Source organism: Myotis nattereri (assembly GCF_964212035.1).
Source record: "Myotis nattereri genome assembly, chromosome: 1".
In the NCBI taxonomy this organism is placed as follows: domain Eukaryota; kingdom Metazoa; phylum Chordata; class Mammalia; order Chiroptera; family Vespertilionidae; genus Myotis; species Myotis nattereri.
The window spans coordinates 93783969-93797312 of NC_138075.1; the positions used below are offsets into that span (position 1 = coordinate 93783969).

The 13344-nt window shown below is 38.7% G+C and overlaps 1 protein-coding gene across 1 annotated transcript in view; it reads right to left on the reverse strand.

Annotated features, from left to right (window-relative positions):
* MCM10 (minichromosome maintenance 10 replication initiation factor) overlaps window positions 1-13344 on the reverse strand; it is a 39251-nt gene that overhangs the window by 5524 nt on the left and 20383 nt on the right. Inside the window, exons 9-17 of the mRNA XM_081094846.1 lie at window positions 12796-12912; window positions 10497-10696; window positions 9113-9213; window positions 7892-8002; window positions 7688-7805; window positions 5323-5551; window positions 4104-4248; window positions 3119-3237; window positions 932-1045 (exon numbers count right to left, since the gene is read on the reverse strand). Coding sequence (XP_080950972.1) covers window positions 932-1045; window positions 3119-3237; window positions 4104-4248; window positions 5323-5551; window positions 7688-7805; window positions 7892-8002; window positions 9113-9213; window positions 10497-10696; window positions 12796-12912 — 1254 coding nt within the window. The remainder of the gene's footprint in view (window positions 1-931; window positions 1046-3118; window positions 3238-4103; window positions 4249-5322; window positions 5552-7687; window positions 7806-7891; window positions 8003-9112; window positions 9214-10496; window positions 10697-12795; window positions 12913-13344) is intronic.

Below are 13344 nucleotides of genomic sequence, written 5' to 3' on the forward strand. Positions count from 1 at the left end.
TGTGGCTGTTTCAGGGCCACTTCCTAAATGTAAAGGAACATCTAAGGCTTTAGAAAGAATAAAGATAATAAAAAATTGTTTTTGGTAAGCTAAGCCTCTTCCTCCTCTTACATGCAAATAAGGCTGACTAGCAGGCAGGGAGAAAATGACTGGTAATGATATAATATAGTGCTCAACAAGAGCTTTTTTGGGAGCCAGTTTATTAAAAATTTGATTTTTTTTTTTTTAAGAGAAAGAGAAAGAAACACTGACTTGTTGTTTCACCTATTCATGCATTCATTGGTTGATTCTTATATGTGCCCTGATTGGAGATTGACCCTGCAACCTTGGCTTATGGGAATAACACTCTAACCCACTAAGCCACCTGGCCAGGATGGGGTGGGGAGTCATTTTTAAATTAATGTTGAGAAATAGGGAATTTATTATTTTCTCACAGACTTAGGATAAAAATTCTGCAAACATAGATAATAATACAATTCACACTGCCTTGGGATTCAATTTAGTAAGTTAAGCCCTGAGTAGGAAGAGATAACAGTAATTGGTCATATCATGATATCCCAGATCAAGTTGTTCAACCAAGGTCCCAGGAGCTGTGATCTGAGGATGTATGAGAAACTTGAGAAACACGTAATAACTTGGGTCCAATGGGCAAAGGAGAAGAGACGTTAAAGGCTCATCTGCAAAACTGGGAGCTGAGGTCAAATGAGAAGAAAACGTCACTACAAATGCGCCCCCTTATCAGAGCTCACTGGACAGTGGGCATAAAGCCAGCTCCTGGGCTATCGTAACAGTTTTGTTTCCAGTGTAAATAAATGGCTTAAGCAAGATTCTGGTCATAAGATATGGCCCCACATCCCATAGATCACCATGTTCTGCTGAGTCACAGCAGCACAACATAGGGCCCACAGTCAGACCGTCCTCCTGCACTCACCGTCTTGCATGTCACCACTCGACATTTCACTTCTTTGATGTTTCTCATCTTTTCTTCCATTTGTTCTTTTTTCACCAGTGGCTCAAAATAGAGTTCTTGCAGCTCAGCCTCGGCCTGAAATGGCAAGGCATACAGGAGACCTTTACCAAATCCAACATATACTCAGACAACAGTTCAATAATAGAATGGAACAAACTTCCTGTCAATGAGGACCACTTGATAATAGCTTGGTAAATGCAAACCAAGAGATGATCATAAGTAGACACAAGTTCTTGACATGCAAAAAAAGGGTACAAGAGCATGTGATTTTTAAAACACTAAATACAAACTTAAAATACTACCATTACTAACAGTGTTACCATGTCAAGTGTGCACCAGAAAGGAACTAGTCCTACTATCCCAATACAGACTCCAGCTATGGAAGGTACTCAGTGCCTCCCCAGCATTGACAGCCCACCCTATTCTATACTCTTCTCCAGACCAAGTATTTGTTAGGAGCAATCCTGCCTGTTTGGAACAACAGGGAGGAGATATGGGGGCAATGAGATATTTTTTAAAAATATATATTTTATTGATTTTTTTACAGAGAGGAAGAGAGTTAGAAACATCAATGCGAAAGAAACATTGATCAGCTGCCTCCTGCATACTCCCTGGGGATGTGCCCGTTACCAAGGTACATGGTTCTTGACTGGAATCAAACCTGGGACCCTTCAGTCCGCAGACCGATGCTCTATCCACTGAGCCAAACTGGTTAGGGCGGCAGTGAGATAGTTACAGCAGAATGTGGTCACAGGTCTGGAGTTAGTGCAGCTAAGACATAAAGTCCCAGGGTCTTTGGTGGCCACAACAGGAAAGAAGTTCAGCTCTACAGTCATTTGAGCATCTTTCCTAATTTCAAGTCCAGAAAAAAAGATATGATATATAACCTTCTTGTTAGTCATTTGCTAATCAAAAGAATAGCAGATCATTTAGAGTAGTGGCACTAAATGGGGGTGATTAGTGCCCCCAAGAGGACATTTGAAAATCTGTGGGCCTTAAATCGGTTTGGCTCAGTGGATAGAGAGCATCGGCCCTGGGACTGAAGGAAGGTTTCGGGCTCGATTCCGGTCAAGGGAATGGATCTTGGTTGCTGGCTTGATCCCCAGTAGGGGGCTTGCAGGAGGCAGCTGATCGATGTTTCTCTCTCATTGATGTTCCTAACTCTCTATCCCTTTCCCTTTCTCTCTGTAAAAATCAATAAAATATATAAAAAAAGAAAAAAAAGAAAATCTGTGGGAACACTTTTTTGTTATCTCAATAATTGCTACCCTTGCTATCAGCAGGGGCCAAGGCTGCTACACCATCTGCAATGCACAGAACAGTCCCCCATACAACAAAGGGCTTTCCTGAATGTTCTTTGGGACATGTGGATGAAAATCCGATTATCACCATTGAACCTAACTGCTTTATATCAAACCCTACAATATGTGTGCATGGTTTTAATATACACTGAATATTCTAAGAGTGCATTTAGGCAACTCTTATGTATATGGAGGGACAACTGCACATTGGTGTCTTCAAATGTTTCCCAGGATTATTCACCATTTTAGTTTTTTTAAAAATATCCCATTTTGAAAGAAACAGGCCCATGGAATTTAAGTTACTAAGAAAACACATCTCTATGAGTCTTCCTTAATATCTGTCTCAAATATTTACAACACTTATAAATCTAATACTCTACTTCATACTTCAATATTTCTTCTAGGGTGTTGTGTCCATGTACTTACATAATAAAATACATATTTTTAACATAAATATTTCCCTTTTTCTTTTTTACATTACATTTAAGATATTAACATTTCAATAAAATTCAACTAGTTAAGTGATAACATCATCATAAATGTTATTTCAGGATAATAAGGGAACAATACAAAATACTTGTTAAAAAGGGGCACTGGGAGTGTTGGGTTGATAGCTGCTGATTTAGAGCACTTGAAATGCCAATATAAAAATATTTGAATGGAAAAATCCCTTTCACATTGCAAGGCATGTAGATAGTGGTGATCCATTTTTAAAAAAATGTTAAGTTCACAAACTGACATGCAGCTACATCCTGGTTGAGGTAAAAGAAACAAATTCTTAGTCCCACAACAAAGCACTGCGAGTCTGAATGGCAGCTCTACCATCTTTAATCTTTTGAACTCTTACCTCCTTTAGGATCCCTGTGTGCTTCGATTTTGCCTTCAGAATTTTCTGAAATTCTTCAGATTCCAGATAGGCAAGCTGTTCTCTCCTTTTTTTCCTGGCAGGCTCCAATTCATCCTCAGCTAGAGGAGAAAGAAAAAGCATCGGCTGGTATAGCCCACCTACTGTCATAAAACAGTGGGCCTTATCCACTCAGTTTCCTTCACTCTCTCTGTCTCTGCCCACCAGTCCCTTCAAACTTAATTCACTCCACTAGCTACCAGCAAAGGAAGGCTCTTAAGAAGTGAGCTGAGATGCAGAAACTAGAATATAGGAGGCAGCAAATTTGACCACTGAATTAAAATATCTTTCACCTTAAAACAGGTACACTGACTATGAAAAGAGATAACAAGTATCCTATTTACAAACTGATGTTAAAATGACATTGCCAACTTCAGTTTTTAAAATAAAAATAGGGCAGCCCTAGTCGATTTGCCTCAGTGAATAGAGCATCAGCCTACAGACTGAAGTTGTCTCGGGTTTGATTCTGGTCAAGGGCACATAGCTTGGTTGCAGCTTGATCGAGTACAGGAGGCGACCAATCGATGTTTCTCTTTCTCTCTCTCTCTCTCTCTCTCTCTCTCTCTCTCTCTCTCTCTCTCCATCCCTCTCCTCCACTCTGTCTAAAAATCAATGGAAAACATATCCTTGAGTGAGGATTAACAAAAAAATAAAATAAAAATAGAGCAATTCTAAACAAAGGAATTCTACTTCTTTCAAAGTAAACCTTTCTATTAATATATACATGTAAAGATCCAATGAGTAATCCTTTATTCAAGTTTTCAAATAGTGCATACTTTCAGTTTAATGCAATTATAAAAAACAAACAGTTCCAGTTGTGGAAATTCTAGAGGTAAACTGAAGTAAAATAATAACTTGATATCAGAAATGCTGGTTATGGCTTAAACACTTCCTTCTCTTTTACTGTGAACTCTGAAATCTGCAGTACCTTGCGGAGAGAATGTGGTATTCTTTTCTACACGTGCCTTCACTTCCAGGACATCCTCGGGGTAGTTTTTCTTCTTTTTAATGCTGTTTGGGTCTGTTTTTGAAAGAATTTGGCCTTTTGCCCTTAATTTGGTTATAGCAGCTAACTAGAAAAAAGAGAAGGAGAGGGAGATAAAAATCTAAACAATGAGATAGGCATTTGTAGCTCCATATCCCTTTCCAGTTATTAACCAATGAATTCTGGCAGCTCTCAAATATAAATTGGCAAAATATCTTCATTTTATTTAACATTACTACTATTATTAAAATTTAAAAGTATGGGAAACAGGTCTTATAACTTAGTAAATGAAGTCTCAGCTTATTTAAATATCGTAAGTTTAACATCAGCTAGTCTATAGGGTTCTAGACCCCTAGAGGAACCACATAAACATTTTGGAAATTTGTTTTAGAATCAGACAGAATTAGGATAGAATTCCAGCTCTGTCACTTACTGGATTGTAACCTTAGTTACATAATTGTTCAGCCTCAGTTTCTACATTTCTAAAACAGGGATAATAGCACCTCCCAATCTTTGAGGGTTGTATAAATGAAATGAGATAATGCATGTGAAAAACACACTTGGACACAAAAATAGCATTGGCACATCTATCACAGGGACAGTAACAGTAATTATTATTATTACTGTAGGCACAGCTTTGGCTTACAGCTCGCCTTTGCCTTCCATGTGGGTATTGCTGCTACTACAGCAAAGAGAAGACAACGCAAGGCAGGGTGGCTCAGGAAGGGGAGCGGTGGGACATGCTGAGCAGTGGGGTTTGGAGCACTTCCCCTTCCACTTCAATCCGAGCAACTCGGTTATTATGTGTAAGATTTCTTTTAAAGGATTCTTCAAGCCACTATTCTACCATCTTGCCTCAATAATTTCAAGAATTTTTTCCCCTAATGCCAGTGTCTCGAGTTATAAAACAGTATCTTCTTCTAGGCTATCTCCTTCAGCCTGACAAAAAAGCGTTGAGATAATGGCTAATTTTCTTGGACTAAATTAATGGCATTATGTTGACATCATTATCATTTAAAATTTCACTGACTTTAACAATCATGATCAATAAATAGCTACTGAGTGGCTGTCATTCCTGATCATAGATATATAAAGTGAGAAACTCCAGCTATGTCTATGAAAAATGCAAACTCAAACACTGAAGAAAACAAATACCAGTTACCTTTTTGGCTTCTGCTAAAGCACTCAGTTTCGGTTTTGGAGGTGGTGACTCATCAAAAAAGAGAACATCATCTCCTTCTGAGATGCCACGCCCCAGCTTGGGCACCGGTGTGGGTGGGGTTGCTTCCAGCCTGGGGAACTCGGCCCCCGTTGGTGGAGAACGAGGAGGGGGCTGTCGAGAAGACGATGGCACAGCTGGGCTCGAGACCTCATTTGAGCTTTGTAAAAATCTTTAAAGAAAAATGCAATCACACACTTTGCAAGCACAGAGTAACAGACTGAGAGACTGCAGGCAGGCCACCAGCTGATGAGTAGTTGTCAGTAAAATTTCCCTTCCTTGGTTAATAATTCAGATTAGCATGCTATTAAGAAGAATGCTAGTTTCATTAACTCTTCACTCCTAAGTTGTCTGATTTTTCATTGAAAAAGCTCTAATTGTTTTACCAATTTAGAACTGATCACTATTTGTTTAAAAAAAATATTTTATTGATTTCAGAGAGGAAAGGAGAGGGGGAGAGAGAAACATCAATGATGAGAGAGACTCATCGATCGGCTGCCTCCTGCATGCCCCCCCACTGGGGATCGAGTCCGTGACCCAGGCATGTGCCCTTGGCTGGAATTGAACCCGGGACCCCTCAGTCCACAGGCAGACGCTCTATTCACTGAGCCAAACCAGTTAGGGCACTGATCACTATTTTTATCAATTAGCTTTCTAGTGGGTGATGTATATAGCAGCAGTCGCCAACCGGTGGTCCACAGACCACTGGTGGTCCGTGAGGTCCAAAAGGTTGGCAACCGCTGGTCTATAGAACACAGCCCTGAAGGTGAGCTATGGACTATATTCCTAGCCCTCTGATTAGTCTAAGAATTCACCTAGATCTTTAGGAATTTACCAAATCTCTCTGTATTTTAGTTTACTCTACTGGAAAGAGATAACTCATGTGATAAATTTGAAAGTCGCCAACAGATATAATTCCGATGGTGACTACTTTACATACAGTATTAAGAGCTATTTAAAAACAAAAATCAGAAGTCATCTAGTATAAACCTCTCACCGTATATATGAAGAAATTGAGGCCCAAGACCCATTTGCTCATAGAGACAGGCTCAGGATTAGTACAAGGTAATCCCAGGCCAATATTCTTTTTTAAAAAATATATATTTTATTGACTTTTTTACAGAGGAAGGGAAAGGGATAGAGAGTTAGAAACATCAATGAGAGAGACACAGCTGCATCCTGCATATCTCTACTGGGGATGTGCCTGCAACCAGGGTACATGCCCTTGACCAGAATCGAACCTGGGACCCTTTAGTCCGCAGGCCGACGTTCTATCTACTGAGCCAAACCCAGGTTAAGGCCCAGGCCACTATTCTTGTCACTACCACAGACCCACTCTTGCCAGCAAACTGCCTATTACATCCTTCCCAAAGATAAATGTTTAACTTGTTCAGTCAAATTCTGAAAAACTACAAATTATAATGCCTTTAAACTGACAGGTGCTCTCTTATTTCCCACAAGGTCCACAATTCTACATATATTTTTATGTACACACACACACACACACACACACACACACAGACACTTATGCCATCTGTTGGCACATGATGAATATCTCTATAGATATCCATTCTGCACATCATTATTGTAAGGAACAGCTGAGACACTTAACACAGTGCTCAAGGTACATGTTAAGCACCTGTATGTACTTATTACCATTACTATTATTTTATTACTATTCAGATAATTTGAGCTAAAAAATCTTTGGGATAATCACTTAGTAAGTCATATAATGTCTAATCACTGGATTGTATAACTGAAACTAATATATGTCAACTGTAATTGAAAAATAAAAATTTATTTAAAGTAAAAAAAAAAAAAAAAGGATCTTTGATTAATTTACCTTCCATATTCATTCCTACTTGATTTTGTCTCTAAAATGACTTCATTTTCAGTGCCTCATTTTTGTCATTTACCTCAACAACTACAAAAACTACTCATTGTGTGGCCTGTAATTAAAAACCTAATTGTGCCAAACTAAGAAACGGGAGCCAAACATACTTTCCCCTTTCCCCTTTCCCCAAACCCTTTTCAGATGTGCACTATAGATAAGGGTCCTTTCTTTTCCACGGTGATATTAATTACTGTAACCTATACCACTCAGTCTCAGGATTCACTAACATAAATCAGAAATATGTAACTTTAAATGCTATCTATTTAGGTTATGTCAAAATTATTTTAACACTTTTAAAAGTTAAAAAGATATCCAACCATCCAAAATGTAAAGTGCATTTTTGAAATCTCTGAAGATATTTTGAGGATTCCTGAGATGAGTTATCCAAGCAAGGATATTAAATGTTACTCTTACCGTTTCTCCATTTCTTCTGATTTCCTCTTCCTCATCTCTAACATAAGCTGCTTCTGTTGCTTCAGGAGGGCTGATGCCGAGATAGACTGGAAAGCAGGTTTTGGGCTTCCCATGATCCCTAAAACACAAGTCATAGATTGAGGGGATTCTGAGAGGCAGCGGGAACTCAGATATGAATGCTAAGCAGGTACAAGCTGACTCTACCTGATGATTTGGCTTTGGCTAAATGTTGTTTCAAGTTTCTGGCTCCAAATGTGGGCAAGTCCATCAATTCTCTGAATTCCTCAGAGCAAGACAAGTTCTTCTGGGCTATTCCTGGAATATACAAACATCAACTTTAGAGGATCTGAAATTTAAACCCTTTGATGTTATGTGACATTACTTTTATTTTTTAAATATATTTTTATTGATTTCAGAGAAGGGAGAGATTGAAACATCAATGATGAGAATCACTGATCGGCTGCTTCCTGCATGGCCCCTACTAGGGATCGAGACTGCAACCCAGGCATGTGCCCTTGACCGGAATCGAACCTGGGACTTCAGTCCCCAGGCCGATGCTCTATCCACTGAGCTAAACCAGCCAGGCCAGGGCCGACATTACTTTTAAACTCTGCATTCATAACTTACGTCATTTGTAAATGAACTAGATGGAATACCAAGAGAAAAAAGGATCCTTAACCTCTAATCAGACTAGTAGGACAAGGGGATGGCAAATATAACTTATTTTGAGTAATGATTAGAATACTCATATCTGTGGGGTCACATCATACACTATTTCTGGAATATGCACTATGGATAAGGGTCCACACTAGGCCCTGACTGCTGTTAAATGAATAAAGCCCCGCCCTAGCCAGCTTGGCTCAGCGGATAGAGTGTTGGCCTGCGACTGAAAGGTCCCAGGTTCGATTCCGGCCAAGGGCACATGCCTGGGTTGCGGGCTCAATCCCCAGTGGGGGGTGTGCAGGAGGCAGCTGATCAATGATTCTCTCTCATCATTGATGTTTCTATCTCTCTCTCCTTCTCCTTTCCTCTCTGAAATCAATCAATCAATAAATAAATGAATAAAGCCCCAAGTACAGGGTGAAGGCAGCATTTTCTGATCTATATCTGTTTTAACAAAAGAAAACAGATGGCTTTGATTAGGAACCTGATACTAATGATTCTAATACTGGACATTAAGAGTTAGACCCAGATACATCAAGAAATTTTAAAAAGCATACTAAGCTAAGACACAGTCAAGATGAACATGCTGTTTTTTTCTTAAGATGCTGCCAACTAAACTTGATTCCTTCAGCTTAGGCCATATTACTAAGATAGTGAGGAGTGGATACTCATAATTTAGAGTACAAAATGTGACCATTTTTAATCCTAAAGACTACACATTTAAGCAACAGAAAGAAATGTAGTTTTGAGAAACAAAGTTACCGAGTTTTTGTTGAGTTTCCTGAATGATCAAATCTGTGCCCTTCACGACCAGATTAGTCAGAGTGGTTTGAATCTTCTTTTTAGGAGCACCAGCTGCTGCACTGTAATGACAAGTCACCCCCAAAGGAAAATCACTGAACTTCAGTGTTCTGATAAAGTGAAGAAGGCACAGAAGTATGCACAGTTTCTCAAAACAGCATATAACTAAACTCTTACTATCATGACCCTATAGCATAACTGGTGAAAGCATTGTATCACGGATGTGAAAAACAGCAACATGCAAATTTGCTTGAGGCCATCTGGAAGGAAAATTTGACAAAAGAAATAAAAAATATGCCAACACTTTAGTCAAAAAATCTAGGAATTTATCTTAGAATAATTGACTATTCAAAAAACAGAATATTAACAAAAGCTTTATAACATTAAAAATCAGAAACACCATTAAGGTTTAACCATAGGAAATTGTGTAAATTATTGCAGAGTCATGTAAAATAATACTATGTAGCCACTAAAAATAATGCCACAAGTAAATATTTGATAAAACAATATTTTGTTTAAAAAAGTTATTAACTACAGTATGATTTCATTTTAAATTACTAAAAATTTATACATATGGAAAAATATAAACCACCTAGAAGCAGCTATAAAAGGAGCTAACATATACATACATATATATTTTAAAATAATGTTTATTGCCTTTTGCAGTTTAGAAAATCACAGAAACTATTTCTAATTTAAAAATGAGCTTGATATTACAAAATAGGCAGGAAGTGCAAGTCCTCTTGCCTAATTTCTGTTGGACATGGGACAAAATCTATGCTTTGTTCTTGGATCAACTATAGCTCCCTTGTGCCAAGTCCACAGACATCACGTACCCAGATGTGCTTTTCACAATAAGGGAACGGTCATCGATCACCTACTCAGGGACTCTGGAGAGGCTGATCCCCAGAAAAGAGTCCACAAATGCCTGCCTTCCATGCCCCTTTGTGAAGCTGCATATTCATTCACTGAATTAAATATGGATTTTAAGAGGTCTGCAACCTTACTCTAATCATACATAATAAGGGAAATGATTTAAAGGATGTCAACACAATGATTAACAGTCTTTTAACTACCAAATAATGAGCCCCTGACAAAGTTCCACTATTCACATTAGAACCCAAACAGGAAGCATGGGTTTTTTGTTAAAGACCATCGTGACATGGCTCAATTTCTCCCTGTCCTGTGGCTTTTCTCTCTACCTGGGAATAAAAGAGGCCCTCAACTATTAAAGATAAAACCTGCACAACTCTTCTAGGACCATTACAGAAATGTACAACCACTAGGTTTATTCTTATCAGATAAGCAAGGTCCTGGTCTCAAAGGCAGCTCAAGAATGTCTTACACTGAGGCTGCATATGATGCTGAAGACACCCCTCCATAGTAAAAACCATCCTGACACAGCCGTTCTCTCAGACTGATGCCTTTGCTGGCAAACTTCTTTGGAATTCGTCCTCCGGAGAAGGTGGACTGCAAGTCAGCTCGCTTGGCACTGAGCTTCTTATACTGGGCCTGGATGTGATACTGACAGTACTCGCAGTCCTTCTGCAAAAAGGAAGAGAGGCTGCCTCAGGATTAGGGTAACAGTCCAGAAAACAATGTACACCCACAGGGTCCCTTTCTCCCAGCTTTGTGAGACACCATTCTGTATGCAGAGTCCTCTCTACTGACCTCCGAAGCCATTTGCAAAGTGTAGTCATGCAGTGAACAGGGGAAAGAAGTTCTCTTAAATTCTAACTAAAGCACTAATTAGGTTAAAAAAAAACTGATATGGTTCACTCCCTTTGCACTCTTTCTACAATCAAAATAACACCAAATGAAAGAAGTCAGACACAAAAGATCACATAACATATTGTATGCTTCCTCATATGTCACATATCCAGAGCAGGCAAATCTAGAGACAGGAAGCAGGTTAGAGGTCACCAGGAGATGGAGGTAAGGGGGAAGAGAAATGTTTTTATGGGGTGATGAAGAGGTTTTGAAACTAGAGAGCTGGTGGTTGCACAACAGTGAATATACTAAATAACACTGAAGTGTACATTTAAAATGGTTGATTGTATGTGATTTTTACCTCAATAAAAATTAATTTTAAAAAATAAGACAAAATCAGCTTCTAGTGAGATTTTTCTATTTTTTCTGGTTGACTCTTGGACAAATGTTCCTTCAGTGAAAGGAACAAAAGAGAAACAGCATACTATTATTCTACTGGGTGAGCCCTTAGATATGGTAACAATGCTCACTAGTTCATCTGTGAAGCAGGAACGAGGAAAAAAACTGAAATGAAACCAAAATCTGCCATTTAATCCTTTCAAAAAGCTCTATGACAGTGGTTCTCAACCTTCCTAATGCCACGACCCTTTAATACAGTTCTTCATGTTGTGGTGACCCCCAATTTCATTGTTACAAATTGAACACAATTAAAGCATAGTGATTAATCACAAAAACAATATGTAATTATATGTGTTTTCAATGGTCTTAGGGTCGTTCGACCCCCAAAGGGGTCGCGACCCACAGGTTGAGAACCGCTGGACTAGATGGAGAGCAGGCTGACAGCTGTTGTGGGAAGGGTGGGGTAGGAATTTGGGAGGCTGGAGTTGGTGGTGGAGGGACTAAGCAAAAACGAAAAGAAAAAAACCCTCATGGACATGGACAATAGTGTGGTGATTACCAGAGGCAATGGGGGGCTTGGGAAAGGTAGAAGAGGGCACTGGTGGGATAAATGGTGACGGAAGGAAACTTAACTTGGGGTAGTGAACACACAGTGCAATATACAGATGATGTATTACAGAACTGTACATCTAAAACCTATATTAACCAAAGTCAACCCAATAAATTAAAAACAAACAGCCAACATAATTATAACCAGGTGTGAATTAATCAAAATTATACCTTTCTTTTTTGTAAGATTGGGAAAAAATACATGTTTTGGTGTGCCGCAGAATTTTAGTAATTAGTTTATGTGTGCCATGAGATGAAAAAGGTTGAAAATTGCTGCACTATATGAAATGTCCAGAACAGGCAATTTCAAAGAGATAGAGGTTAGATCAGAGCTTACCTGAGGCTGGATGAAGAGAATGGGGAGTGGCTGCTAATGGGTATGGGTGTTTTTTTGGGAAGAGGGGAGTAATTGAAAAATGTTCTAAAATTACATAGTAATGAAGGTTGCACAACTCTGAATATATTAAAAATTAAAATTAAATTGTACACTTTAAAAAAGCGAATTGTATGGTAGGTGAATTATATCTCAATGAAGCTATTTTTTTTTAAACTCTAAGAGAAGGTATAGTAAGCATAGACTAAACTCAGGTGTGCAGTGTGCATCATAGAGTTTGATCTCTGGCCCTACAAAGAATGGATAAAAGAATGGTGTAAGTTTAGAACTGAGGGTGAACTAAAATTCTGTTTCTTATACCTCCAAGTCAGCTGGCAATAAAAGATCACTTTCCTAAGAGGTGAAATCCTTCCCCTACTCTCAGCTTTTCAAATTGGCAATTATTAACCACATATTCAATTTTCTCACTTTGATGCTTTCTGTTATGTAGGAAACTCAGTTCCAAAGTGGTTGTTACCACTAAAGTACCTATAATTTATTCCTATTAATTCCTCTCTTTAACAGAAAACATTCTAACAAGGCTGAAACCAACCAAATTAACAGTCTGTGTACATGGTTCTCCATTCTTCTTCTTTGCTTTACAGGTTCCCAGGTCAAGAGCTTCACCCATAATTAAGATCTTTTGAGGATGATCAATAGATAAGCACACCTGTAGAAAAGAAGTGGAATGGGAGTTAAAAGCAGATGAAAATATGATCTTTTATCAGCTAGAATGGATAAAAGAATGGTTGGTGTGAGTTAAGAAGTCAGTCTCAAGGAATTTGAAGCCAATGCCCTATAAAACAGTTTTAGAAATGGGAGGTGTAGAAGACATATTTAGTTCTCTACCAATATCCATTCTCTCCTGTATTTGCTATCAAAATCTTGATTTTATTTTGGTTGGCAAAGGCTGAGTATAAGGTAATGGATCATATTCCCAGTTTTCCCAGCACTCCTTACATATAGCCATGGCCCTGTGACTATATTCTTTCAGACCAATGAGACTAAAGCTGGGATTGGTACAGAGGTATTGGGGAAGCTTTGGCTTTACTGATAAAAGCAGATAGAGGAGGTTGGCTCAGTTCCTGCCTTGATGGAGAGA